The sequence below is a fragment of the Rhyacophila brunnea genome, unplaced genomic scaffold (assembly GCF_057557595.1).
Source record: "Rhyacophila brunnea isolate RB1 unplaced genomic scaffold, BYU_Rbru_1.0 scaffold_2, whole genome shotgun sequence".
Classification (NCBI taxonomy): domain Eukaryota; kingdom Metazoa; phylum Arthropoda; class Insecta; order Trichoptera; family Rhyacophilidae; genus Rhyacophila; species Rhyacophila brunnea.
In genome coordinates, this window is record NW_028232859.1 from 56,147,456 (window position 1) to 56,174,396 (window position 26,941).

The 26,941-nt window shown below is 32.4% G+C and overlaps 1 protein-coding gene across 4 annotated transcripts in view; it reads left to right on the forward strand.

The window, feature by feature from the left end:
• The window catches only part of LOC147072563 (potassium voltage-gated channel subfamily KQT member 1-like), a 524,358-nt gene that overhangs the window by 279,630 nt on the left and 217,787 nt on the right, over positions 1–26,941 (forward strand). For all 4 annotated transcript variants that reach the window (XM_085946963.1, XM_085946961.1, XM_085946962.1 and 1 more), the window contains exons 4-5: positions 1,235–1,369; positions 22,316–22,398. In XM_085946963.1, coding sequence (XP_085803089.1) covers positions 1,235–1,369; positions 22,316–22,398 — 218 coding nt within the window. The remainder of the gene's footprint in view (positions 1–1,234; positions 1,370–22,315; positions 22,399–26,941) is intronic.

A 26,941-nucleotide genomic window follows, 5' to 3' on the forward strand; every position in this document is an offset into this window, starting at 1 on the left:
CAATGGATTTATGCAGACTCGTTTTTAGTCATTATCTATTCAAATAGTTCATTTCAATTGAACAACGTCTTTTAAATTTTAGACGTAGGTATATTATAGATACCTTTTGCCAAAAAACTAAGTTTATAAGAAATACCTACGTATTTTTTTGTTTGTTTGTGGTCCCCAATATTATAGTTGCTCTAAATAAACGAATTAGACAATAAAATTTATGTTTTAAAATATCACATTTCTTATAAACTGTGCACTATGTACCTACTTATATAATCGTTTTTACCTACTTATGTATTTGTTTCTACGTCACTTTTACTATTGAATTTTATTTATAGGTGTAATAATTAGCTCATTCAATTTTAAACATTTGCTTCTGTTATCACACAAATTAAATATCTTATCCTTAATCTAGCCCCCTAAAAGTTGATTTTTAGGTTGCGCCCTCCTTAACATATTCTATGGTTTCTAGGTTGAGAAACTTTACTCTAATCTGTACTAATATACGTTATTATTTGTGGTGAAAATATTGATCATAATTATTATGTTATACTGGTCTCGTGATTATTAATATTATTTTTAATATCAAAAAGTAGATAATAGTTTTTTGAACAAGCCTTCAACATTTACAAAAATATTTTTACAGGTGTATATTAATAAGAATAATTTAAGTAATGGAAACTAAGAATTTGTGTACATTATTATAAGAAAAAAATCACTGTTCAATGAAATAATAATTATTGAACATACATAATTTTGAAAACACTTCTGAGAAAATATATAACCAATAGAAAAAATCTTTTTGAAAAAAGTAAGACATCCCGCAGGAATCGAATCTGTATTTCTCGGGTATCCATGCACATATACCAATATGCTAAAGGCGTCATACTTATTATATTACCAAGTTCATGTAAGTTACATGAAATAAAATTGGTTCTGGTCTTTACTATAATGTGAAAAAAGTAATATGTGTTATTATAATTAATTTAATTAATAGTATTAACTGAACTCGAAGTAACTTATATAATTTGTATAGCTATGATATTTTTTTGAAAATAGAGTTGTAACCGGAAAACTGAGTATTTACTTAAGTCGCGGTAGTGTGCGGTGTAGTTTTAGTAAACTGTCGAGGAGTGGTGCTTTCAAAGTGTTCTCTCTCAAAGCTCATCAAAAGTTATTTCTAAAGCTCTGAGACCCTTTCATGCAGGTAAATATAAAGCCCCACTTTGTTTTGTGATTGCAGGTTCCTGATGGTGTTCATGTGTTTGGCTCTAAGTGTCTTCTCCACGATCCACGAGTACGAGGAGACTGCGGGGAATATATTATTTTATATGGAGACTGTTGTGGTCGTCTGGTTCGCCATAGAATTCGTTTTAAGGTGAGTTTTTAATGTTGTCATGTATTTGTTAAGATTTAATATATTACATCGCTTGTAGTAAAGTAGAAAGGAACCTTTTCAAATGCAGTCTCGAATTGCGTTAAATATATTGAAAGGCAGAGACCGGATTTAAGCATTCAGGAGCCCTACCAACAGCACCAATAATTATAGGAGACCTCCAGATGGATTAAATTATTAAACATGGAACATGTTTTGCCTACTGATTCTCTGAATGCTGGTTGTCCAAATTCGAAAGAAAACGTAAAATGGTTTTACTTTATTTTTGCCCCACATAATCGTTAGACGTAATGGACATGGGTTTATGATAGCTGAAATAAGTTTTGTAATTTTTTGAATCAATTTTGTCAAAGGAATTGAGGTTGCGGGGGGCGGATCACACGTCATTGCCGAAGCGCCGTTTGCGGCCGACTGAACAGTGTTGCCAAGTCAAAATTTTAAATTTCAGTAGATCTTGAAAAAAAATTCAGTAGATTCCATAAAATATCAGTAGATTTGGAAAAAGTGATTAATGAGATCTTTCAGATAAATTCCGTTTTTACACGAAGCGCAATTAACGTCTCCTTTTTTAGACAAAAATTCCTATCGGCAAAGTCAAGTAATTCTGTTTTTACACCTTAAGTAATTAACATATCCTTTTATTTAGACAAATCCATATCGACAAAGTCAAATAATTCAATTTTTACAGCACCAAAGATAATTGACGTCTCCTTTTTTCTTTTTTTTAGACAAAAAAATTACTATCGACAAAATCAGAAATATCAGTAGATTTCTTGAATTTCGAAAAAAAAACAATAATTCAGTATATTGGCAAAAAATATCAGTAGATCTACTGAAATTTCAGTAGACATGGCAACACTGCGACTGAACTCTAAAGCCACTCTCCTGCGCTACTTTCGTGACTTTATTTTTTCGTTTTCGTTACCGCTGTGTGCCTGTGCGATGTTTTCGTAACGAATCAGCCCGGGTGAGCAAAGGCATGTTCCATGCCAAAAAGTATTTTAATAAAAAATAATTCTCTACATGAGAATATAATACAAATCAGCATTTCATAATTATTAAATTCTTGAATGTTCATTTTTTATCGGATGTATCACGGAGCGTAAATCGGTGTACTAGTACTACCTAAATTCAAAGATTTTGAATAAAAGACAGATATATCATTTCAACGAAAGCAATATTTAACGTACATAAGTTAAAACACTTGAGGTATATTAGAGTATCCACTAGAAGAAATCATATCTATTTGAAAAAATACGAAACTCGACGGGATTTGAACCCTTATAACCATTGGCGTCGCGACAATCTGTGCATTAACCAATTATGCTACGAGCCTCCTATCTAATTACGACAATTTAAACTAGCAGGTTATACATGAAATGCTTGTCAAATTGCGTTATTATTGACTGTCGGTTTTTGTGTATTAAATCAAGGAATATTTTCAAATGGTTTGTTGAAAGCTATTTTATGAAAAACCTTTGGTCCTTTTGTGCTTAAATTTCATACATTTAGGCGCTATCTCTATAGAAGAAGGTATTTTTCAACATTTTTGATTTAATTAGATCTTTCAACATAACTAATAAATAATAGATATATAATAATATGTCAAATAAAAATAATAATTGTGACAGCAATTAAAATCAAACAAAATTATATCAAAATACAATTGAATTCAAAATACTATGTCAACTGTTTCTTAATATGTTGTAAAATTTCAAAATTGGACTGAACAAACAAACAAATATACTCTTAAAATACTTCTTTTATTAATGAATAATACACAAGATTTGTATGATTTGAATGTAACATTCTATATATCGTCTCTGTACAGGCCAATTGTCGTAACCCTCATTTTTCTCCGAAGTGAAATGTTGTTGGCAATGGACTTATTGCATACTCTTACACGAACTGGTTAAGTATCAAAAATCCAAAAAAAATATTTCATATCAAAATAATTCAAAACTACTTTTTAAGCCATTTGTAACTTGACAAAAAATATTCCAGCCAAATGCTGTAACCCTCTAAATGCAAGCCACCGGTGTGTCAATAAAAGAAAATTCTCAATTTGTAATAAAAATATAAAATAATAAATAAGTATTATATAAAAGCCCACAGTTTTTTTTTACTTCCTATACAATTTGATATTTGAGGGTTACGCCAGTTGGCCTGCACAGTGACGACATCGAACATACATAAGTTGAAAACATCTCATCGTAATTAAGTCGGATGCCCGTAGTTTAATTGAAAAAAAAACACACTGGCGCGAATCCAGCGGTTACAGGTTCAAGTCCTGTCGGGTGTCGTATTTTTTCTAGTATGATGTTTTCAAAATATGTATGTTAAACATACTTTATTTTTTATATATAGATATAAGTACCTATACATATTATATTATTTTTTTTGCATTGTAGAATAAAATAAATAATATAGGTCATTAGATAAATTGATAGAAAATTCATGTTGACGTCATCATTGAGATTTTTTTTCGAGCTGTAGCCTAAGCTTACAATTAAACTACGAGTTAGAAGAATTAATAAAACATGAAACGGTGGTGAAATTCTGTCGATCCCAAAGACTAAGATAGGCTGGACACGTTGAGAGAATGCCTGAGCACAGGACGCCAAAAATCATGACCAAATGGATCCCACAGTGGAAACGGCCTAGGGGCAGACCAAAGAAGAGGTGGGCTGACTGTATCGAAGAGGACTGGAGAAAGATGGGGAGGGCTGGAGACTGGAGAGGAGCAGCCAGGGAAAGGAGCGTGTGGAGGAAAATTGTAGAGGAGGCCAAATCCCGCCCCGGGATGTAGTGCCGAGAAAGAAGAAGAAGAGAAGCCTAAGCTTAATAGAGGGTCTCGACTATAACTAAACTGTTAAGACGGTACTTCAGTGAAACGGTAATTAATTTTCAACTATAGGTGCGACGAAATTTTGGACTCGCTGGCAATCGGAGAGCGAACGTCGAGCTGTGAACACGTCAATTTGTTTCGTGATGGCGACGGGGGTATTAATTCTTAAATCAATTTCAATTTCAATTTCAATTTATTTATTTTTAACATATTGTGGACGTTACAAATTATAAGTTTAAGACGTTCACAACATGACATTTAGAAACAAAGAAATATAAAACAGTAAGTGTTACATAAAAAAAGAGATAGATAGTATGTTATTAAACAGTAGAAATATGTACATACAAAAATATTAATTAGATAGGTACAAGGAAGTACACCGGATGAGTTAAGCAGACCCTATTTTAAGAATTTATAAAACAACTAGTGTAAAGATGACTAAAAAACGTTACCCATTTACTTGAAAAAGAAAACATGTCAATGAATATATTATTATTGTTACTAATAGAACAATAAACAGAATATTAAATGGACGCACGTTGGATTTATATGACAAATTATATTTCGTTAGGCACGCGTCATTTGCACAATCCGCGGATCGCCTAGCCACGATATTTTTAGACCATGCCTCAACTGAGGTATAGCCTTAAATCAGATTCAATTATTGTATCTAAATGCCTTGCGAATTGCGGTAACAGTAGTTGGGTGTTGATTATTGACCTGTCGCTCACGAGTAATTCCATGGAGTGGCGATCCGGAAAATCTAATCGTAATCAAAGTCCGGCTGCAATGCGCATTCGTATCAAATAACCATCGATTATCCAATCTCATATGTCATATCACAGCTTACTGTTGTTGAATTGTAGGATTGATGTGAATTATTATTATGTCCATTTGCTGAATACCCAGTCATTCGAATAGAGATTTATTTATACACGTTTTTATATTAAAACTCAATTAAAAATAATTACAAGATAAAAATAACTTTTTAAATACCACGATTTTAAATTTTCTGTTGAATCATATAAACTTGACAATTCTATGTATTAATAAATACTTTTTTTGTACTTGATAGAAATACTGAATAAATATTATAGAATACTGAAATGTCATTTTGACATTACATATTGATTTCCATAGTAACGCACTTTTAGGACGCAATTTAGGACAAGGCAATTGTCAACAAATCATTTTTTTTTGCTATTTTGCAACAAACAAAAAAATATAGAATACTGAAATGTCATTTTGATTTCCATAGTAACGCATGTATATATTAATAATTTAGTTGCTAGGACCACCCCCTTAGCAACCAATAAGAGTGGATTGAATTATGGATTTCTTCCGAAATAACTTTTCATACAAATCAGAATTAACTGAAAATGAATTCAATTCTACTTAAAGATGGCTAAAAGTATTAAAATAATGCATTGTCATCGTGTTCTGATATATTGTAAAAGTTTCAAATGTCTAGCTAGTCGGAAAGTTAGTTAAAAATCGATTGCAAGATTTGTACTGGATAAACAAACACCGTACAAACAAGAATACGAGCTAAGAAAAACGTGGTAATAATAAATAATATTCAGAAGTTGCATAATATATTAATTTACATAATTTGAAAATATCTCATGCATATACATACTAGAAAAAATCGTTTTGTAGAAAAATACGGCACCAGACGGAACTTGAACCTGTATCTCCTGGATTCGCGCCAGTATGTTTTACAAATTAAACTACGGGCGCTTTAGATAATTACGACGATTTTAACTAGTAGTTGTTACATGAAATGCTTATCCAATTGCGTTATAAGGTTGGCTATCGGTTTAAGTATATTTAATTAATGTATATCAACTATCAATTAATTCCTTAATTACTAACCGACGTCGTGGATTACTCCATTATATAATTTTTATAACGTACTTAGACTTGTTAATATTTTTTTTAATAAACTATTTTTTTATTCAACGAATTAGATACAAGATTTCAGAATATAACATTCTATATACTGAATATACATAATTTGAAAACATCTCATGCACATACACACTAGAAAAAATCGTCTTGTATAATATTTGTTGAATAAAAAAAATAGTTTATTAAAAAAATATATTTTAGTAATTATATTTTTTTATCACAGAAAGACTATGGAATTTTGATTAATGTGCAGCTTTGTTGGATATTGAAAGAGTATATTATTATAATATGCATGTAAATATATAAAAAAAAGAGAAGGTAAATAATTATCATGTTCTTTCCATGTAATAAAAGTTTTTTCACGAGGAATTGTTAACCTATAAGGTCTTTGAAAGTGACCATGTACCACGCTAAATTGTAGTGCCAATAAAAAAATAATTATTGAAAGTAAGTACCTCTTGTTTTACAAGAATTTAGTCAGAATCATCTGACGCGTTCCATCTATCAATTTGGCAGTACGATAGCATTGAATACTATATTATAATAATATTAGTAAATTTACAAAAATATGACTCTGAAATTCTACTTTTTTTAACCATGTCCGATCATAATAAGATCATATTATGGGACTTCACAGAGTGGAGGTTTTTGTACTAACAGATTTTGTTTTTACGATAAATGGATGTTAGCCACTTGCTCAACCTATTAGGTGCATACTCTGACTCCAAACACAAATTAGAAAACAATATGTATATTTGCTGGGACATGTGATATTCTAAGCCGACGCTTAAGTCGCTCGGCCATCGTGGTTTATTAGTCGACAATTATAATTTATCGGTTGTCGCATCAATACTTTAATCACTAAAAGAATTAAGGTGGCAGTGCCAACTGTCAACATTATTGGATGTAGCGATATGCTAGTACTGCACTGCAAGCACCAACAAACTATTATAAGAATATCCCATGGTTTATTTTCTTACACGACTCGATTAAACGACTCCTTTGTTTGAGTGTCAGTTTTCAAATTTAGAATTTGCGTTTACGTATTTGCTTTCTTTTTGCTGTACCCATTTTGACACGTCTTCTCCCTCTTTCTTGCACTTGCACTAAAAATAAAGCGTTCGATTGAACATATTGTAACACAAAGAAAAAAGGAAATACCAAATATGAAACTGAAAATAGTTTCAATTTAGTATGCAGAAATAAATGAATTATATATTAACCACATGACATCATATTTTTTACGGATGGATAATGAATTATTTTGCCACTAATGGTTACTAGTAATAGAAATAGGGCCGAAAAAATAGCTTATAACAAATCTTAATAATATAGGGTAGTGTGACAACCCCGTATGGTCCCCATTTGGGGATGTCTTTGTGTATCTTGAGAGGCCCGAATCGGTATCGAAGCCAACAAATAATAAAGGCTGATTGCGAAAATAATTAAATAATAATAACAGAGCCGAGCCGGCAATGCCGTAGAGTAGATTATAATATAACCGTTGAAGATTTGCAACGTCGCTTTTTTTCGACGACGGCTTTCGTTGGAAAAAAACGGAAGATGGCGCTCAGAACGCTGCAAGCAGCTAAATCGCGAACACGCCGATTTCGTCCTCCGAAAAATTAAATTATAAAAATGTAACGATTATAATATTAACGTAAATAAACTCGTCGTTTTCCATCATAATTCCGGTGTGTCAATTATCCACCTCCAAATCCCGAACCCAGACGAAAAAAAACCATAACTAAAAAAATAAAAGTGACAGTTGAGAAATTCACACACACAAAATGGAGGGAAGTGATAGTAGGTATTAAGCGAAGATATTGAAGAAAAATATTATCGTATAAAGGTAGAGCCTTAAAGGTGTTGGACCACTAAGATCACTATTTTTTCACGCGAAATAAAATAGGCACTAAGTACCAAACAGCTGAATCTGAGATATAGGGGTTTTAATGAATAATTCGTTTATTTTTCATAAAAGAACACTGTTTTATTAGCTTATCAATAGATTTTAACATACAATATTATGTCATTAGAAGAAAAAAAAACAAAACAATTTATAAATAAACATAGTAAGAAAAACATGTTTGAACAACGATATTTTAGAAAAGTACTACGTCACAAGACTAATTTATTAAAATAAGGACTAACTGCCACGCTCTATATAGAAAACGAGGAACTAAGTCTCAATGGCACGTATTAATGAAACGGCACTTTATGTATATTTTAAAAATAATCAAGTTGCCTCTTACACTTATGGCACTCAGAGATGTATTTAGGATATTGGCGATGGCACATAGAATATTACTGCATACTCATTTTTTATTCTATTTTTGGGCACTTAGTGCCTATTTTATTTCGTGTATTCACATACAGAAAGTTCTATTTTTTCCGACTATGTCCCATCCTAAGAAGATTATGGGCCTCCACAGAATAGAGGTTTGTGTTAACAGTTTTTTTTTTAACGAGAAATGGATGTCAGCCACTTGCTCAGCCTATTAGATTCATACTCTGACTCATACGCGAATTGAAAAACAATATGTGTAATGCGACCCATGGCGTTATAGGACGACGCTTAAGTCGCGCGACCATAGTTGGTGTTTATTTCGTTAGAAGATAGTTAAATATATAGTATTAAGACTAAGGTATAAAACTCACCAAAAAAGCGTTCGGTGCGCTCATTACTGAGTAGGCCCCCTCCCACCCGCGCATTACCCTTCACCTATGTAATAAGGGGCCCAAGAAGCACAAGATAATTATTATTATCAGCGTCTCTCATAACAAAGCAATAAAAATATTATATTATTTCTCGGGGCTTGTAATTACGCAATAACTAAAGAATGAGTGCTCTGTTATTAAATAATGGCTTCTCGCCGACGACGACGGCTTCTATCGACGACGCTTCCAGAGCGTGATTTTGCTCGCCGTGTTCAATGAATGGACTACGTTGTATTTTCGTTAATTCGTCAGGCTGAAAAGCCACCAACGGTGACTCATGGGGCAGGCGGGCACAAAGCGTCGTCAAATCCAGTGTGCGCTGGCGTATTTGATAACGTTGTATTTTCGATGATTTACACGCCACTTGTGAAATTTTGCGCGAGAGCCCCACTCGCTCCGTTAAGTGGGTTTTACGCCTTAGTCCTCTCCCCCACATGAGAGGTTTATTATCATGGTCCATCTGGAGTAGAAAAAATGCTAAGAGGGGTTAGCAAGTTTATTCTTTATAAAACTATAGAAAAATATTTTCACAATGATTCTTTCGTTGAACTAAATTTCCAACTAAAAATTCAATGTAAGTATTAAAGAATTTAAGTTTTTTTAGGATGGCATGCTAAAGAACTTTTTAATAAACCAAATTAAATTGGTGCCGCAAGCTATTTTGATAAAAATTCTACGTAACGTAACATTTTACTGAAATAGAAAACTATTCTCACTATTAGGTAATAGTTAAGGCAATGTCAAATACACGGAGAAAAAGATTAAAAAATATTTCTTATGAATAATAATATATGTAAATAATATGATTTCATGTATAGCCGCTGTAGACGAATGGCAGAACGTCGTCCTTTCATGTCAAAAGACACGGGGTCGAATCTCGCGTCTCACAAGTATACATGTTGAAATATCTGTTTGGATTCAGAGTAAAAAGTACTTACTAAAATTTAGATATTTCCGTTCGATAAATTGATGCAAAGTAGGTACTATAATTTCGCAATAGATACATATAAGATTTGAAAAACTTAAAAAAAAAATTGTTCGAAGAATATAAAAAACTCCATTAACTTTGGTTTAAAATGAAATTTCTTGAATTCTTCGGGAAGCATTTTTGGTCGGAAGAAGTACCTAAATAAAAAAGGGTCTTGGAGTTTCTCAATTTCTGAGATACAAAAAACCTATACATTTTCAACAGATTACACGCGTACTATATTTTTTCACCAAATACTATAATTTTGGAGGCTCTGTACTATAATTCCACTTTGAAAAGATGGCAACACCGCTGAGAATGTACAGTATCACTGTCTATTCATCAAAGTAGTCTCAAATCATCTAGTAACATTTTTTCGGTTACCCATCATTTACATCTATCCAACAGGCACATATTTCCACTGTTACATATTAATACCAGACCAGTGATGCCAACCGTACTATAATTATAGTACAATACTATAATTTTGATTTCGCGAAAAATGTAAAATACTATAATTTACGCCAAATATATCAAAATACTATAATTTTAAAGGATTCAAGACGAAAAATGTTCCTGTACTATATATTTTTTAGAAATACTATAATTTTTACGCCTTTGTACTATAATCAGCATAGAAAAATATGGCAACACTGTACCAGACAAACACGTGAAAACTAAAAATCATTAACCACACAATAATTTTTGTCGATGAGTTTTTTTATTATCTCATTTTTTATGTCATGTACACCTGTTTTTATGACAACAATTTTCCTCGCAGTTTGTCTAATATACACGTGATAGTAACGTTAGTAAAACAGTCGCACCGCAAAATATTAACACGTTTCGTGAAACAGCTGTAAGTACCTTGTTTACAAAGTTCAGAGAGAGAGAGAGAGAGAGAGAGGTGGGTCAACAGTTGCGGTGATTTAAAACGTTTTATGGACTTGCATAATGCAAATCACCTGCCGCATGGCATAAATTCCCAACAAACCTACGCCGCGTACTTAACATGTTATATTTTCTGCATTCCCCCCTATTATGTGCACGGACACGATTTATGTTTTATAATATGATAGTGGTTTATTTAGGTTTATGTCTGTAGCAGTATTTGCGCTTTATTTCGGCGTGTATATGCTTGACTCAACATAATAAAGATTAACTTGTTGTAACTTTAGCTCTGATTTATATTACATTTTATATCCTAGCTTTTATAAATCATAAAATTCTTTTATTAATAAAAATATAAATTGGATAACCGACTTACGAGAAATGGTTTGTAGAGATTTAGAAATAATGTGTTCAAAGATTTAAGTAAGATTATAAAATCATAAAGAATACATGAAATTCCAACGTGTTATGCTATCAACATGTCTGTCTATAAATAGTTATGACAATGTGGCATCTCAATTTTGCAATGAACATAATATTATTATATACCTAATATCGCACAAATAATAATTCTATACAAACACGTCAAAGTAAATACAATTTTCTTAATGCTGTCATATCACCGTACTGTTATACGATCTCCCAAGTTTCAGAGTATGTTACACTTACCAAACTTTGCAAGTTAATAAGGGTTAATACAAAATAGCCATGTAATATGATGCAATATCTACAGAATTACTCTAACTGTCTAACTCAATAAACACAAGTGTAGGGCATCACACGTAGGGAATCCAATCCCGAGCCAAAATTCTGATCCCGGGATTTCGGGATTACAATTCGACAATCCCGGGATTGGCATTTTTTTCCATTGTTAATATAAAATTTTTATATTTACAAATAACATTGATAAAATCGGTCAAAAATAAATCTAGTATAATTTATACTATTTAAGACATTTATTGTTAATATTGTATACGTTTAATCTTGGAAATACACAAGTTTAATGGAGTAAATATTATTGTAATATAAATAATAATTTGAATTTAATATGAGATTGCTGTTTCTGATAGTAAAGACATAATGAATGGATTAGCGAGATTTAAAATAGTAAAGCAAATAATCATGGCGTACTTATGGCCTTTCCGCTTCATAAATCTAATTAGTCAGCCAAATATGAAACTTTCGTAAAACGTATGATATCATGGTAGAATTACTTTGTTAAAAGTGCGAAGCATTGTTTTTTTCCAATCTTTCTAATTTTTAATAATTCATGTGAACAAATAAAATGAATCGGCAACCTACACATGGGTATAAATCAAACTTCATTCAAACTCAGTTTATTTCTAATGTAGCTATTTTTGTGTTTTATTTTCGCTTTTATTTTATTTTCCATAAAAATTGATAAAAAAATCAATCCCGAAATCCCGGTATTATGTTTATCAATCCCGGGATTCATAGGTATCGAAAATAGCTCGGGATCCCGGGATCCCGGGATTGGAATCCCTACGCACAAGTAATAATTCTATACAAACACGTCAAAGTAAACACAATTTTCTTAATGCTGTCTTATCACCGTACTGTTATACGATTTCCCAAGTTTCAGAGTATGTCTTACCAAACTTTGCAAGTTAATAAGGGTTAATACAAAATAGCCATGTAATATGATGCAATACCTACATAATTACTCTAACTCAATAAACACAAGTGTGGGGCATCACACGGTCACAATACTATTATATATCTACGCCGGATATCACGCACAAGACGTCAATAAACTAATTAAAATGATATCACAAAAAATGTATAAAACCAAAAGAGACACGCACCTCGCGCCCTTCGTCTTTTTCTTTATTTGGAAGCAATTGAGCTCTTCTCTGAATGTAAGGAAGGCTATTCTGCTTTACAATGGTTTACAAAAGTATACATACATTTTTTTTAACGACAGGCATAAATAGTTACATTATTAATGATACAGAATTACATTTTTGTTACACTATACACTAGACATTTACGTTACATTTTTGGAGAAATTCATGTACAATTTTCATAACTGAAATATTTGGTTTTGCCAGGAACGAATTAATCGTAAAAGGAGGGTATAACCTGCATTTCCCCAACTTATTCAACAACACTTCTCTCTCCTGGTCATAGGCATCACATTGCCAGACAATGTGGTTAAGATCTTGAGTGGGATGTCCACACTGACACTGAGGGCTATCTACCACTTTAATTTTGTACAATGATTCGTTGAGACTGTGATGCCCTGTCCTGCTTCTAGCTATTGTCACTATTACATCTCGCTTTATTTTACAATGTTTACTAAACCAAGTTTTAGGAGATCTCCTCCTCTGGCGTACGTCCTGTCTCGCCGAAGCACCATAAAACCTGGGAAGCTAATAACTATGTGAGAAATGGTGTCGTTAAATAAATAAAAAATATCAATTTCATCTAGCATCACTCTAAGCTCCTCTAGTCTATTAAGAATGCTTCTTGTATTCCAGAAAACAATACGTATATCAGATTGAATAAATTGGTTAACTTTGTTGCTGGAATTATGCATTATGTTATTGTTCCTCTTGTCCTTCCAACGAACTAATATCTTCACTGGAAACTTTTAATTGTGGATTACTGAGTCTTTTCTTGATCCTTGTTATGCGACTTTTAATGCTGCGTTCTTTTAAATGACTATAGATTTCTGTTAGCATGTTATTAAGAGCTTCTATATCAGTAGTAAATTCATTTGCAATCATTTCGGTATTGGGATTTCCATGTGTTTTCACAAGGAAACTGAGTAATGTTTCATAATCGATTGGAAATCTATGACGATTACTTTCAACATGTTCCTTGGCAGGTAACAAAAGTTCATTTGTATCCTCAGTGGATACTTTTTTCAATTTTTTTGGTTTTTTTGGTGTCTGTTGGAGTGCAGGAATGCGTGAGATTGCATTATTTTTCACTGTATCTTCAAATTCAAATTCTACGCTGTTGATATCAGTTGGACTGGTCAACGGCCTTTTTGAACCGATTGGCGTATCCTTGTTGATAATAGAGTTGTCCGACTCTATATCTGCGGCTAGTTCATCCTCCTGGAGTGTATTTTCTCTCTCTAACGAAAGAGAGGTTAACACCTTTGGTACATTGAGAGAGTCAGGCAATTGTACAGTGTGAGGTTCATTATTTCCAGTTGTTTTACAATATTTGGCCAGATGGCCCTCTTCTTTGCATATAAAGCATGTCAATTTTTCGGTGGAGAAGTAAATCCAGTACAGGGTATTATCAAAATTTATTTGCATTGACTCTGGCAGTTTAATTGTGTCTTCTGGGTTTACATAAACCTGTCTCCGGAAACTTAAAATATGTGCATAACCCGGTTCGTTAATACCAGCTCTGATGCTTGTAATACGTGAAGTAGTTTTTATGTTTAATTCGTTGAGTTTTGATTCCAGAACGCTGTGTGGGATTATAGGACACACGTTTGATATTATTATCCTCTTTGATTTGGTGATCAGCGGCCTAATTTCTAGTATGTGGTTTCCAATTTTAACTGTTTCTTGATTTACTGTTAATTTATCTGCTTGTTCTTCACTACTCAAGTATATACATATTCTTCCCTGGGAAATCCTAGATACATATCTTATATGACATGGACCTACCTTATTCCCGATTGACAGTGTATATTCTCGTATAGAGATGCCATCGATAGCATCTAGAACGATGGCTTGCTCCTTCTTCGAAAATTGCATTTTTTGAGCAACTGATGCATAAGACATTGTTTGTTGGGTTTCTTTTTGGTGATCCATTGCTGGCAACGTTGTATTTTTTGATTTTTAATAAGCGCCCCTGTAGTCAGAGACACTTAAATGTAAACAACTTTGTAACAATAATTTATTGTTACGCCGCACGCACAACTGGTTATTATTAATTTGTAAACACTCGCTATCTCGTTATTGGTGACGTCCGTCTGTCGTCGATCACACGGAACAACTGTGGCGCCCTTCGTCTATTCTCTATTATTTTAAAATCTTTCTATCGCGTATATCTTGTCCGCTGTATACGTACTCGCATTTCCGTTGAATACACTTTAATGTTTTAACTTTCGTGAAAGCTAATTGTTTCCCGATCATCTTCTTGCTATCTAGTCTATATACATCCTCGAAGGTAAATCACCTGACAATTACCTTCAAGACGACAGTCTTTAAACGTAACAGCTGCGAATACTACTCAGGAGTTGCTCAGAAGCCCAGTCTTTGTTAAGGAGACGAAGGAAGGATAACACCGTCAAACTACATCAGGTTCCTGTCAACCCAAGCTACCTTTTTCTTTGCCTTCCTCCCTGATGAACATAACAGTACCATGACTTTTTCCAAGCGGACAAAGTCGCAGGCTATCCAATGAATATAATATATTATAAAAAAATCGCTGTGTGTACTTATGTACGCGCGTTAGAAATTATACTTCTTTAGCGTAACAAAACAAAAACAAAATTTGTGATAACCTAGATTCTTCGACTAGCTCTTAATTATATTGTTAAATTACACACTCAAGAAAAAGGACCGCTGGCTTATTTCTATACACTTTAACTTATTACTAAATTATATAATTATTTATCGTTGTTTTTATTTTTAAAGCAACAACTGCCACTATGACGTTTGTTTACGTAAGGAATTGCAAATGGCCGACAATAATAAATTTGCTGCCTAGGCAGTGGAACAATTCTAAACTATAATATTATGCTGTATAGTAAATTCGGTGTCTAGGCAACGGAACAATTCTGAACTATAATATTATACTGTATAATCGTCACGATTGGAGTATCATACTGTGGCGTAGTGGTAGTGCATTCGGCTGATAGCCGAACAATCGGTGGTTCGAATCCAATCGAGTGTGTTTATTTTTGTGTGAAAAAATAAATTATGTGATTAATGTCACACGCCAAAAATTACCCTCATGTAAACTTTGAATAGTGTTTTTAATTCAGTTCCAACCTACCTGTCAAATCAAGACGACACGTTCTTCACTAAATACTTTTCCTCGGACATGCGCTGTATAATCAAGTAGGTATAATATAATAAACTTAAGTATATTTTTTCTTTATCAATAAATCAGTTCATCGAAATAATGTTTATTCTAAAGCATCTCCTTCCCCACCGAAAACATTCCATCCCCTTCTCTTCTGCCATTCCTGGCTGTATTCGTCTGAAGCCAAAGGACGGTTTGTTAGTATGTACTTTATGTATAATACCTATACTCGTATATTAAAAATGAAACATTACACTGTGTTAGTCACTTTATACAAGCGTTTTCACACCAATTTTCCGAAAATATATTTAATAAAAACTTCAAAAGTGTAACTTATGTTACTCGTATATTCGAAATCTAAGCATATTTGAACGCTGATAAAAATAATTAAAGTTTACCTTTTAAAATGAAATCCGTATATAAATGTTTACTCTAGATTTGATTAGCCTTGATAAAATTAGATCGCTTTAGTTCTGAGCTACAAAGATCAAAGTCATGGCAATAAAGCTGTCGGATAAAATAACTTTTGATTTCATATTGTAAAAAAACGTTGGGATTTTAAAAATATATATTTTTTTCATTTTTTCCCTACTGCGCGATAATGGTCAATTGATAGACAGCCATGAATGAATATAATTTAGACACACATACCTAAATAAAACTGACCTTCACACACTTAAACAAATGTCACATCAAAGTAAAACAACATTATCGATTTCTACCACGTATTCCCATACGATTTGATTAGATACACCAGCGTTTCCTAAACTTAGTAACGCGTACTCATGCTACACGAAAGATATTATATTATGATACCTACAATATTTGAGAACTTTACTCGTGAAACTTTTGATTCAGTGATTTGAGACAGTCGCCAGTTCTGGTACCTACATAGTATAATATTTTATTATAGTATTTTTCATTAATGTTGGTCTGCGAAGTATGTACTGATAGGTATGGGTTTACGTATGGTGTTGATTTATGCTTTTCACTTATTAAAAACACTGATTCAGGGACATTAAAAGTATATTTCGCTTGACAAGTAACAATTAATTACTAACAACATTTGTAAACGAACGCTTTGGCGCGAAAAAGGTAGCAAACCGTATTTAGAGGCGACGCTCAAGGCTCAAGGGTAGATTACCGACTGACCGTACCTACTCTCGACCGTTCGTCTGCCCAGAAACAGATAACGGTAACCTTCTTTTTCTTTGTTTCGTTGTGCATCCTGGTCTAGCCTTGACACATTTACAATTACAATATTATCATTATATTCCCAACTCTGTCGATTGGAGGTTTTTTGATGGGGGATCTAGGCATTATGATATTTGGTATCAGTGCATACTTAAGTTAAAATTATTATACTTTTGAAATTTGGAAAAAGTTATATTATTAAAGTAATATAATATATATTTGATACATCAGTGGCGAAGGGTGGAGGAAGGCTTTTAAGATCCGATATAAATAGTGCACACTAAACTTTTTCATTCATACTTATTTGTTAGGTACATTGAACTAAGAGTATAATTTTCACATGGTGCTGGTTAGTTTTTAAAATTCAATTAAACCCTGCCTAAGCTAAACCATAATAATTTAGGTATGCTTTGGGCGATCCCACAAAAATAGTGCACACTTTTTCAGTAATACTTATTTGTTGAATTTTAATAGGAATATTTAATATGACAGTCTGATGGTGTTGGTTAGTTTTTTGAAATCATAATCGGTAAAAAATATTTTTCTGTCTACAATTATTTACGATTTAATGGCATAATTTTAGATAGTTTAAAGATAAACGAATATTTTTTGAATAATATAAATATGTTATTTTTCTATATTATGACCTATCTAGCTCAGATGGTCAAATTATTTTTCTTACGAAACGGAGAGAAAGTTTTGGGGATTTTATGAACTAGCGCAAATATTCTTAGTTAGTTTTTATTGTCAATACAAATAGTTTTAGATTTTTGTTTATTTATTGTTAAGTACTTTTGTCTGGTTATTTACTATACTGGAATTTGATAGGTAGTATTGGTAATTTTGCATCAGATAGAGGGAGCATTTTTGGGCTCTAAAACACCTTGCTACGACCTTGCTAGTATGTGCACAAAACATAATATCGTCTCTATTCTGGCGTACACACTAACTGGAGAATACTAGTTTTGAGTAATTTGACTTTGAAGTTGTTAAAATGTTTGAAATGGTCTATCATGTGAGTTTATTAAGTAATCGTAAAAAGGATGACTTTACAATAAAGACTGTTTATTTATTAAGAAGGTTTCCAGACGGTAAAGTTTGAAATAAGGAACATTTTGGTATAACTAACTCAATATGTTATTTTTTCGAATTAGTGTCTTCTGCCAGAACAGTGACGAAATATTTATTTTAGTTATATTGGTCATTTTATTTTCTTTATATCATTCGCAATAGGAATAGCATTTTTTAGGTTAGATAAGAATCAATTGAAAAATCGGAATGTCTGGAGACAATAATTAATAGTCGATTTGGTAAAGATTAAGACTTACTAAAATATATTAAGCATTGGCCAATAAAATTTGAAAGGAACTTAAAGGGGTTTTAGTAGATTGCAAATTTGGGAACCACAAGATACAGCAGCGGATCACATTTAGCTGTCGGCCGATGAGTAATCTGGTCTAAAATTACACTCACTTTAATTGGTATATTGTATTCGTACTGTAAGGAAGCTATTATTTTCTCATTCGAGTCTTTTCGATTTGTTATATTCGTATATTTGTGTCAATGTGTTTATTTTATGGCTATAGCATATCATGTTAAGTTTTTTCTTGAAATACACGACGAAAAAACTTGTATTAAACAAGTATAATTCCCAGAGAGACGGTAGACGAGGAGGAAAAATTCTTGCTTTATGCGCTGAGGATTTTGTAGGCAAACATTGTTATATAATATTAAATTGACGATTCCTACAATACAAAGATCAATAATTGGGTAGGGCCTTAGTGGCCCTTTACATGACATAAGTTTTTTTTGCTCACAAATTGTTCCCATTTTGTGCCGCAAATTGCCACTGGAATAGAAACTCCCGGTCGTAGGTAGATTGGAGATAATGTAAACACTTTTCTCTTTTGAAAAGGAACTTAATTTATACAGTTTCAACATTTTAATATTTTCTGTGATAAATATGTCGCATACGTTTTTGATATACTTATATGTTTCATAATGTAAAACAAAAATCAGTTCTATACGTTTATCCTGGATACAGCGGCAAACAGATGTTGAAAATAGCCGATATACTGGATTATTTGTTAGTTTGGGTTCGTTTGGCGCATGGAGATAACCAGATTGACTCCAGACCATTGGACTTCTCAGTTCTTAACCGGACACGGTGGTTTTGCCTCCAAGCTCTGTCAGCTTGGCCTAATAGAATCTCCGACTTGCTTATGTGGCGAATTGCAGGATGCTGATCACATCCTCTGGGAGTGTCCCCATATGTCGGTTGAAAAAGAAGAGCTTCTCAAGTCGGTCCGACCCTCAGTTGGACCGGTCGGCCATTGCGACTTGGTATCTACGAAGGAAAATTTCTCAGCTTTTAAAAAGTTTTCAGCATTATACGGCGAGCGAGAATTGACCGTAATACATTATATGGAAGTAGGGATCACGCACACTCTAGTGCACGCCAACCAAGGTCTTGGGAAGTTGCTCCTGGGACACTTTCGGCACAAATTTGAACAGCGCCTATCGTTCGTTACGCCACGGTATACGCCTGCATAACGGGTGTGGAGACGTGGCGGGTGGTGGAGGGAAAAGCAATTTTGGGTTAGTTTAGGTTAGGTTAGATTATTCTTACAAATAATCCAGTATATCGGGTATTTTCAAAATGTGTTTGTCGCTGTTTCCAAGATAATCGCCTTGTACCCAAAAATCATACGAGTTAAATTTTACTTACAAAAGATAGTTTAAATATTATTAAATTATTGATCTGTGAAAATAACAATCACCGAAATTAGATCAAGAAACGATATTTGACAGATTCAGAAGATTCTGTAAAAAATAATAAACTGCTCATTTGAGTTTTTTCTGATTTTTTTCAGTAATGATGTGACAGGAAAAAATACCGCGTGGTACTTAGCATTACTATCTAATATATTATGATTATTTAAAATTATAACTAACTTGTCACTGTCTATTTGTGTATTGTTATTATTTTTATATTAGTCTATGGGCTCACCACTGGGCAAGACAAACATAATTTTTCAACGCGTAGCATAAATGCATAATATGCGTATAATTACATTATATTGTATACCTTATACATTGTATTATTGTGATGTGTCAAAAGGATTTGACGAGAGGCTTTCAAATATTCATCCAATTTTACTCAATTAATGTCAATTAGAGTTGGGTTTCGGGAATTTCCCGACGGGAATTCTCGAGAAATTTTAGAGATTTTCTATCCCAAATCTCGAGAATTGTAATTTTTAACATTTCGGGAAATCCCGGATCTCGAGAATCTTTTCTCGGGATTCGGGATTTCTTTATTATCAAATATTAATTGAAAAAACGATTTTCTATATGAAAAAAGTGGACAGAAACACAAAACGTTCAAAGACTGATCGGGGCATTTAACACAATTAAGCCATCGTCGACTCAAAATGAGCGCAATGTTTGCAACATCAGGGAATTTTGTGTCTCAAAAGCGTACGCGATTGTCAGACGCAGCGATTGACAGTCTGTGTTTTTTAAAATTCTATTTTAATAAGTAATGCTTTGAATTATTTTTGTTTTCCTACTTCTATTTCGTTTGTCTTCTTACATAAATAAAAAAAACATAGTTCTTTGGAATTTGTCTATTTTTACACTGATTTTAGGATTTTTACAGGTTTTTTTTAAAATTTCCTGATATCTCGAGAATTCTCGAAAATTATTTTTTGGAAATCCCGAATCTCGAGAATTCAAAATTTCACCATTTCTCTGAACTCTCACTTTTCTGAATCTCGAGATTTAGATTTTCTCGGGAAATACCCAACTCTAATGGCAATATTGTAATCGAAAATATTCAAATCTCATGGTTTCGGCAATATTAACAGCAAACCGTTGTTATAGAAACATTAAATATGATAATGCTAATAATAACAACTGCACCAAGAGACACTGTATGTGTGTTAATTCGTGTTTGTGTTTTATGTTCATGTTATACTCTGGAGCCAAATAGAAGAATATAATTTATGTAGATTATGACGTATAATCAGTGATTTTTAATACTTGGCTAAAGTTTGATAATTACGCTTATTATTGTTCTGTAAGTTACTTTATGGCAATTACTTGCCGCTGTAAAAAGTGTAAAAGAAATGTATAAATTACTATTGAGGTTGACGTTTTCTAGCTTTACTATTATATAACAGATATTGTAAGAAGACATTGTTTAACTTTTTTAAATTAAAATTGTTGTTTACAGTAAATTAACATAATTTTTTAATAACATCGCTTTCTCTCGAGATATTATAAAAATATAATTTTACAAACTCTTTGACTGACATGTCGTCAAGTGGCAGGCGTTTTAATAGAATTCGACCAAAAAATTGCCGCCCTAATAAACGTTATTTTCTTCAAAATATATTCATAAACAAAATGCAAATGATTTTCGCTAATAAAGTATAAAATATGCATAAATTTAAATGAAGCTAAACATATTCTTTGAATAATTTATATCGCTTTGCCTATTAAAAGCTCAGAATTCCAATTTTATATTTTATCAAACCGATGCGCCATGTTTAAATGAATATATTTATTTTACGACCATAAAAACTTATTTAGTCGTATTTCAAACATAAAAATAGTTACTTAGGCACAGGTTTATATTGATTTTTAAGTATAGTTAAAAGTCAGGGTGGGTTTACCGGTAGGTAAATAAGTAGATAGACGCGAAAAGGTTGCCTCAAGCCCTAAGTTTAAAAAAATTGAGAAACTTGACAATGCTGTTCTTACAATATTAAGGATATTGTAATTTATTAATAACTGGAAAATTATTATCGTCTATGAAATCATTTATTATGGAATATTGGGAAAAAAATAATATTTTCGAAAAAGTTTTTAAATTATCTCAATTAGGTACTATTCAAAAAACAAATGCAACAACACTTAAAAAAGCATGGAACCCTTTTAAAACTATATCTAGTATAGAGAAGAAAAAATAATAAATTAAGTCAATATTGGAGTTATATTTTGTTTTAAATGTAATATTGACGAGGCAAAGACAAATGAGAGTGTTTTAATTTAACAAGCAGATAGTTATAGAGATTATAGAAACGTACATTTAAGAAAAAATGCAGAGTTACGCGCAAGGCGGTTAGTTCAATAATGTTTAAAATAAAATTATGTATTTAAATTAGTAATCAAATTACGCAACTCTTGCATCGAGTCGGGGCCCCGAATGGCTAAATCTGCTCATGGTATAAATTATATAAGGTATACCAACTTTTTTGGTAGTAAAATTAAATGAATAAAGATTTTAGTAATTTTCAGAGTATTTTGTAATTATTAATTAAATACACATAATGCATAAAGATATACTAATGAATATTTATTTTTCTTTCAGATTATGGTCGTCAGGATGCCGTTCCAGGTATCAGGGCTCCATAGGGAGACTGAAATTTCTTCGAAGACCATTCTGCATCATAGGTAAGTCATATATTTCACATTAGATACTTTATAGTTTATGCATATCCACGATAACCTGATCTGAGCCATCCATCTCTGAAGCTTTTGGTTGAGAGGTTTGATCCTGCCGCTGGGTATAAAAAAATACATGTTATTTTTGATCCAGTACAAGAATTCAATGGGGTTGACGAATGGGTGACAAGTATATCTCGTAAATAATTTATATTAATGTAACTTCACACCAGGCATGGTTCGCGTAAGTGCGATAATTATAATTTACTCACTTTAAGTACTTTGTTTATCAAAGTAAATAATCGAAATTGAAGATTAATTATGTATATTATGTAAGTATATTCACTTTCATTTATTTTATTTTGTTAACTGTCAATTCATGGTGGAACTGCATTGTATTGTTGTTTTAATTTTATAAAACGCATTTTTTTTGTAGTATTTATTCCACTTTTAATCAATAAATTAGGACTGGTTTCGTCCGCCTCAGAGGGACATTTTCAACTGAATACATTTTTTTTTATAAAACAATATTTATCAAACAAAATCCAAAGCGACACAAATAATATAACAATAGGTGTAACAATAGGACGGATAATTTAAGATATGTTACTCGTAGTTAAAATAAAATACAATATAAGTAGAAACTTATTATTGTAGACAATTTTATTAACGTTACTATGGGGACTGGCTTAGGTTATTTAGAACGGCATTGTTGAATTTAACAGTAAAGTTGTCAATGTCATTCAAAAAAATGTAACATCGTTTATGATCAGTGTTAAATCTATGTGAATTAGCCCCTATTTATTGTGTATTAATGAAATTAATCTATATTTGTCTCGTACTGAAGTAATTTTGGTCAATTCGATAATGCCTCTCGTCACATTGAGCCTAAAATGTATATTAGGCACCTAGTAAGAGCCAGGTCATACCGGGCGACTCTGGTCTCGAGACCAGGGGCCCGATTTCCTAACTATCGTCTCGTGTGGCACTAGACGACATGACGAAATTGTGACGTCAGCCAATAAATGCCGCCCGCTCGAGCGTGTATTGGCTGACGTCACAATTACGTCATGTCGTCTGGTGCCACACGAGACGATAGTTAGGAAATCGGGCCCCTGGAGAGGCAGCCAATAAATAATAATAATGAATGTACACGCAAGTTATGCAAAAAATCTCTCCGCGAGCCCGCGACTGATCGCCCAGTGTGGCAGCGCTCAATACATAGCTGTATGTTTTCATACATCGCTACCGATCGCATGATCAGAGAGACCGGGGACCAGACCGAGCGCAAGAACGAGATTTTACTGATCGCCCTACTTTATTACTTGCGCGACTACTGGGCGACCAGGTGTGGCATGGTCCATATAGCTGCATACATCGGTCTGGTCTCGATACCAGAGTCGCCCGGTGTGGCCCGGTGTTATAAATGGCGTCCGGTGGTAAATAAATTTAATAATGATGTCTTTGTACTTGAAAACATGTGTGCTTTTTAAAATTATGGCATTTATCAGAAACAAATTCACTTGTAAAAAAAAATATTATTTTCAAAACTCAAGTTACGAGTATACTTCAAACTATATGAACGCCATTTATGTTGAAGTAACACTGCTCGTATTTTCACAAATAAAGTGAACTTTTTCCTTTATGTCATATAAATGTAGGCTTCACGTGGTCCACGCGAGGCGCATTTCGTGCACACTTCGGCATGTGAGCTCTAACACTAAACCAATTACGGTCTACGCCAGGCTCTACGAATGGCTAGGGTCTTCGAATTTACCGGATAATATAAATTTATTTATTGGACAACACCGACAACTATGTAGTTTTACAGTGTGTACCATAACGCAATACATTTTATAATTAAATAAAAATATTAATTTTATTAATTAATACGTATACTATTAATTATTGCTATTTACTATGTATAAAAATTGTTTTACGACATTTGTTTACTCACTTAGTATGTTTTATTAAGCACTAATGGCCGAGCGGTTATGCATCAGATTTATAATGTCGTGGGTCCCGGGTTCGAATTCCGCGTCTAAAAAATCCATTTGTTATTATTCGATGAGTTTTCGGACCCAGAGTATGTACCTAATAGGTTGCGCAAGTGGCTAAAATCCATTTCTCCTTAAAAAAATCTGTTAATACAACCTCCACTCTATGGGTGCCCATATGCTCTTAGGATTGAACATGGATTGTGTAATATTATATTTAGGTGCTGAGGATTGTGCCAATACAAGTGACTAAGTTGAGTAAATCGACTTCAAAGTTAAATATGAGATTATAAAATAATTATATATAACTGATTTCAACATTCTCTAAACACGGTACATGATTTCATGGAAAAATATTGATATATATATATATATATATATATATATATATATATATATATATATATATTAATGGTTTTAGCGTTTGTATAAAAAAAGCCCTAATAATTGACGAAATAATTATTAAGAAAAATAATAATCGTGTAAAATGTAAAAAAATAAGAGACATTAGTAATATCGATTTCGTAAAATTTATTTTCAAAAATCTTCAATTTAAATAAAATGAAATTTATTGTACTAATTATACTTTTATAATATCTTTATCGTCATCGATCAAACAAAAGTCAATATATATAATCTATAAACATAGTTTAGTGATATTGGTCTTTGAAAGTTTCACGTTTATGAAAAATGTTTTTTTTAATATTCGCTCTCTGATTTTTAAGTAACAGTATTATTATTTCATTGGGTAACTCCGGCCCATGTGTGAAGTGTTATTTTTGAAATCTCACATTTAATTTAAAATTGTTATATCTGCAGATATCACAATGTTTCAATTGGAATTTTTGTATTGGACATGCCTAAAATATTTTGTTTACAGCATTCAGCAAATTGTAGTATTTTTCACTCTTTCACTCTTTAGTAACAACATGATTATTAAAAATGTATGTAAAATGTCATATTGTAAATAGTATGTTATTTCAAGAATATTTTTTTTGCGGCTTATATCATATCTCATTTTTTATTTTTTGTGGACTGGCTACTTTCTGCATAACTATGTCCATTTATTTTTAGTAATGTAAGACAATATCCCAAAAACTACTAAATATGAACTACGTAATTGTACTCAGCCCAAATATACTGCCCTTCCAAGGAAGAAAGCAGTAACTGAATCTCACACACTTTCGGGATAAATGACATAAGTGATGTGTTTTTTTTCAAAGCTTTGTACTGTGAATTAATAAAAAAACGGTAATATTTTTTATTAGTAGGATGTGAAAATACGAACAAAGTAATAATAAACAAGCAGGAACTACAATAAATATGTGCAATGACTGCCTTTTAGCTAAAAAAATGTGTATCATTTTAGCAGTGTCAAATTTTTAACAAGTATTTTAACGGAATTTTAGTAATAATACTGATTTTAAAGTGATATAGCTTTCAAAATTACCTAACGGATGGCATTCATAACTCAATTCACAAATTTTGCAAGTTACTGCCTTCTTCCTTGAAAGAGCAGTATAGTAAATTTATATTTTAATGAAGCAGTAAAAGCATCAGACAGTAAGTACAAAAAACGTACATTAGTCAATGAAAACTTTAGATTCTAATGGATTTAAGTTTTGTACTAATCCATTGGGGTCATTTTTTGCGACCCGGGTTTCGCCTTTCGGCATCTTCAGGCGCCGTGTACACTCATTAAAGACAAACACACACTGACAACGAAAACTCTTAACTTTAGCTTATATAACAAATCAATACAATAAAGTAGGCAAAACCTCCATTACCTACCTATCAAGTCAAAGATCACAAAAAATACAACAAATAAATTATGAATAGTTAAAGTGTCAGTAAAAAGCCTAATTTTAAAATCTCACTATTATTTTTTTAATATTAAGTAATAACAATGCGAGCTTAATAAAAATAATAAAAAAAATCGAGATAAAAATATAGCTATCTTGAAATCAAATAAAAAAAGCAATTACAAAGAAGAATTTTCATACATTTATGTATGTATGCAGGTATATTTTATTATATTACCAACCGGGAAAATGCTATCGGTAAAATGAGTAATAGAGTCGGTTAACCGGCAACACCGTAACCGGTAATGAAAGCCGTTACTCCAGCGTCTACGCCTGCCCGTAGACATATGGTATGTGCAATAAAAGCTCCGGCCGGTCGTGGCGTAGCAGGGACTAGTTCGTAGGAGTCGTAGCGCAAAAGCTTTCGCCGTCATTCTAAGCGAAATGAGGCAAACACTTTGTGCCGCATCGCCGGCCCCCTCGCGTGCCTCGGAGCTGATTCTTTATTTATTGCGCAATTCATTGTATCCACAGGATCTACTATAATAAAGGAACACAATTTAATTCTCATTATAAATTGGCTTAGAGGTTTTTATTTACTATTTCACGAAAGATATTTTATTAAACATATTCTTTAGAGCAACTAAGAACAATGCATTTTATAAGCATAACTTTTAGAGTTATTGGAAACTGTGGATTTTAATAGTATTGTCCTTTGACATTATATTACACATTACATATTATATGTATAAA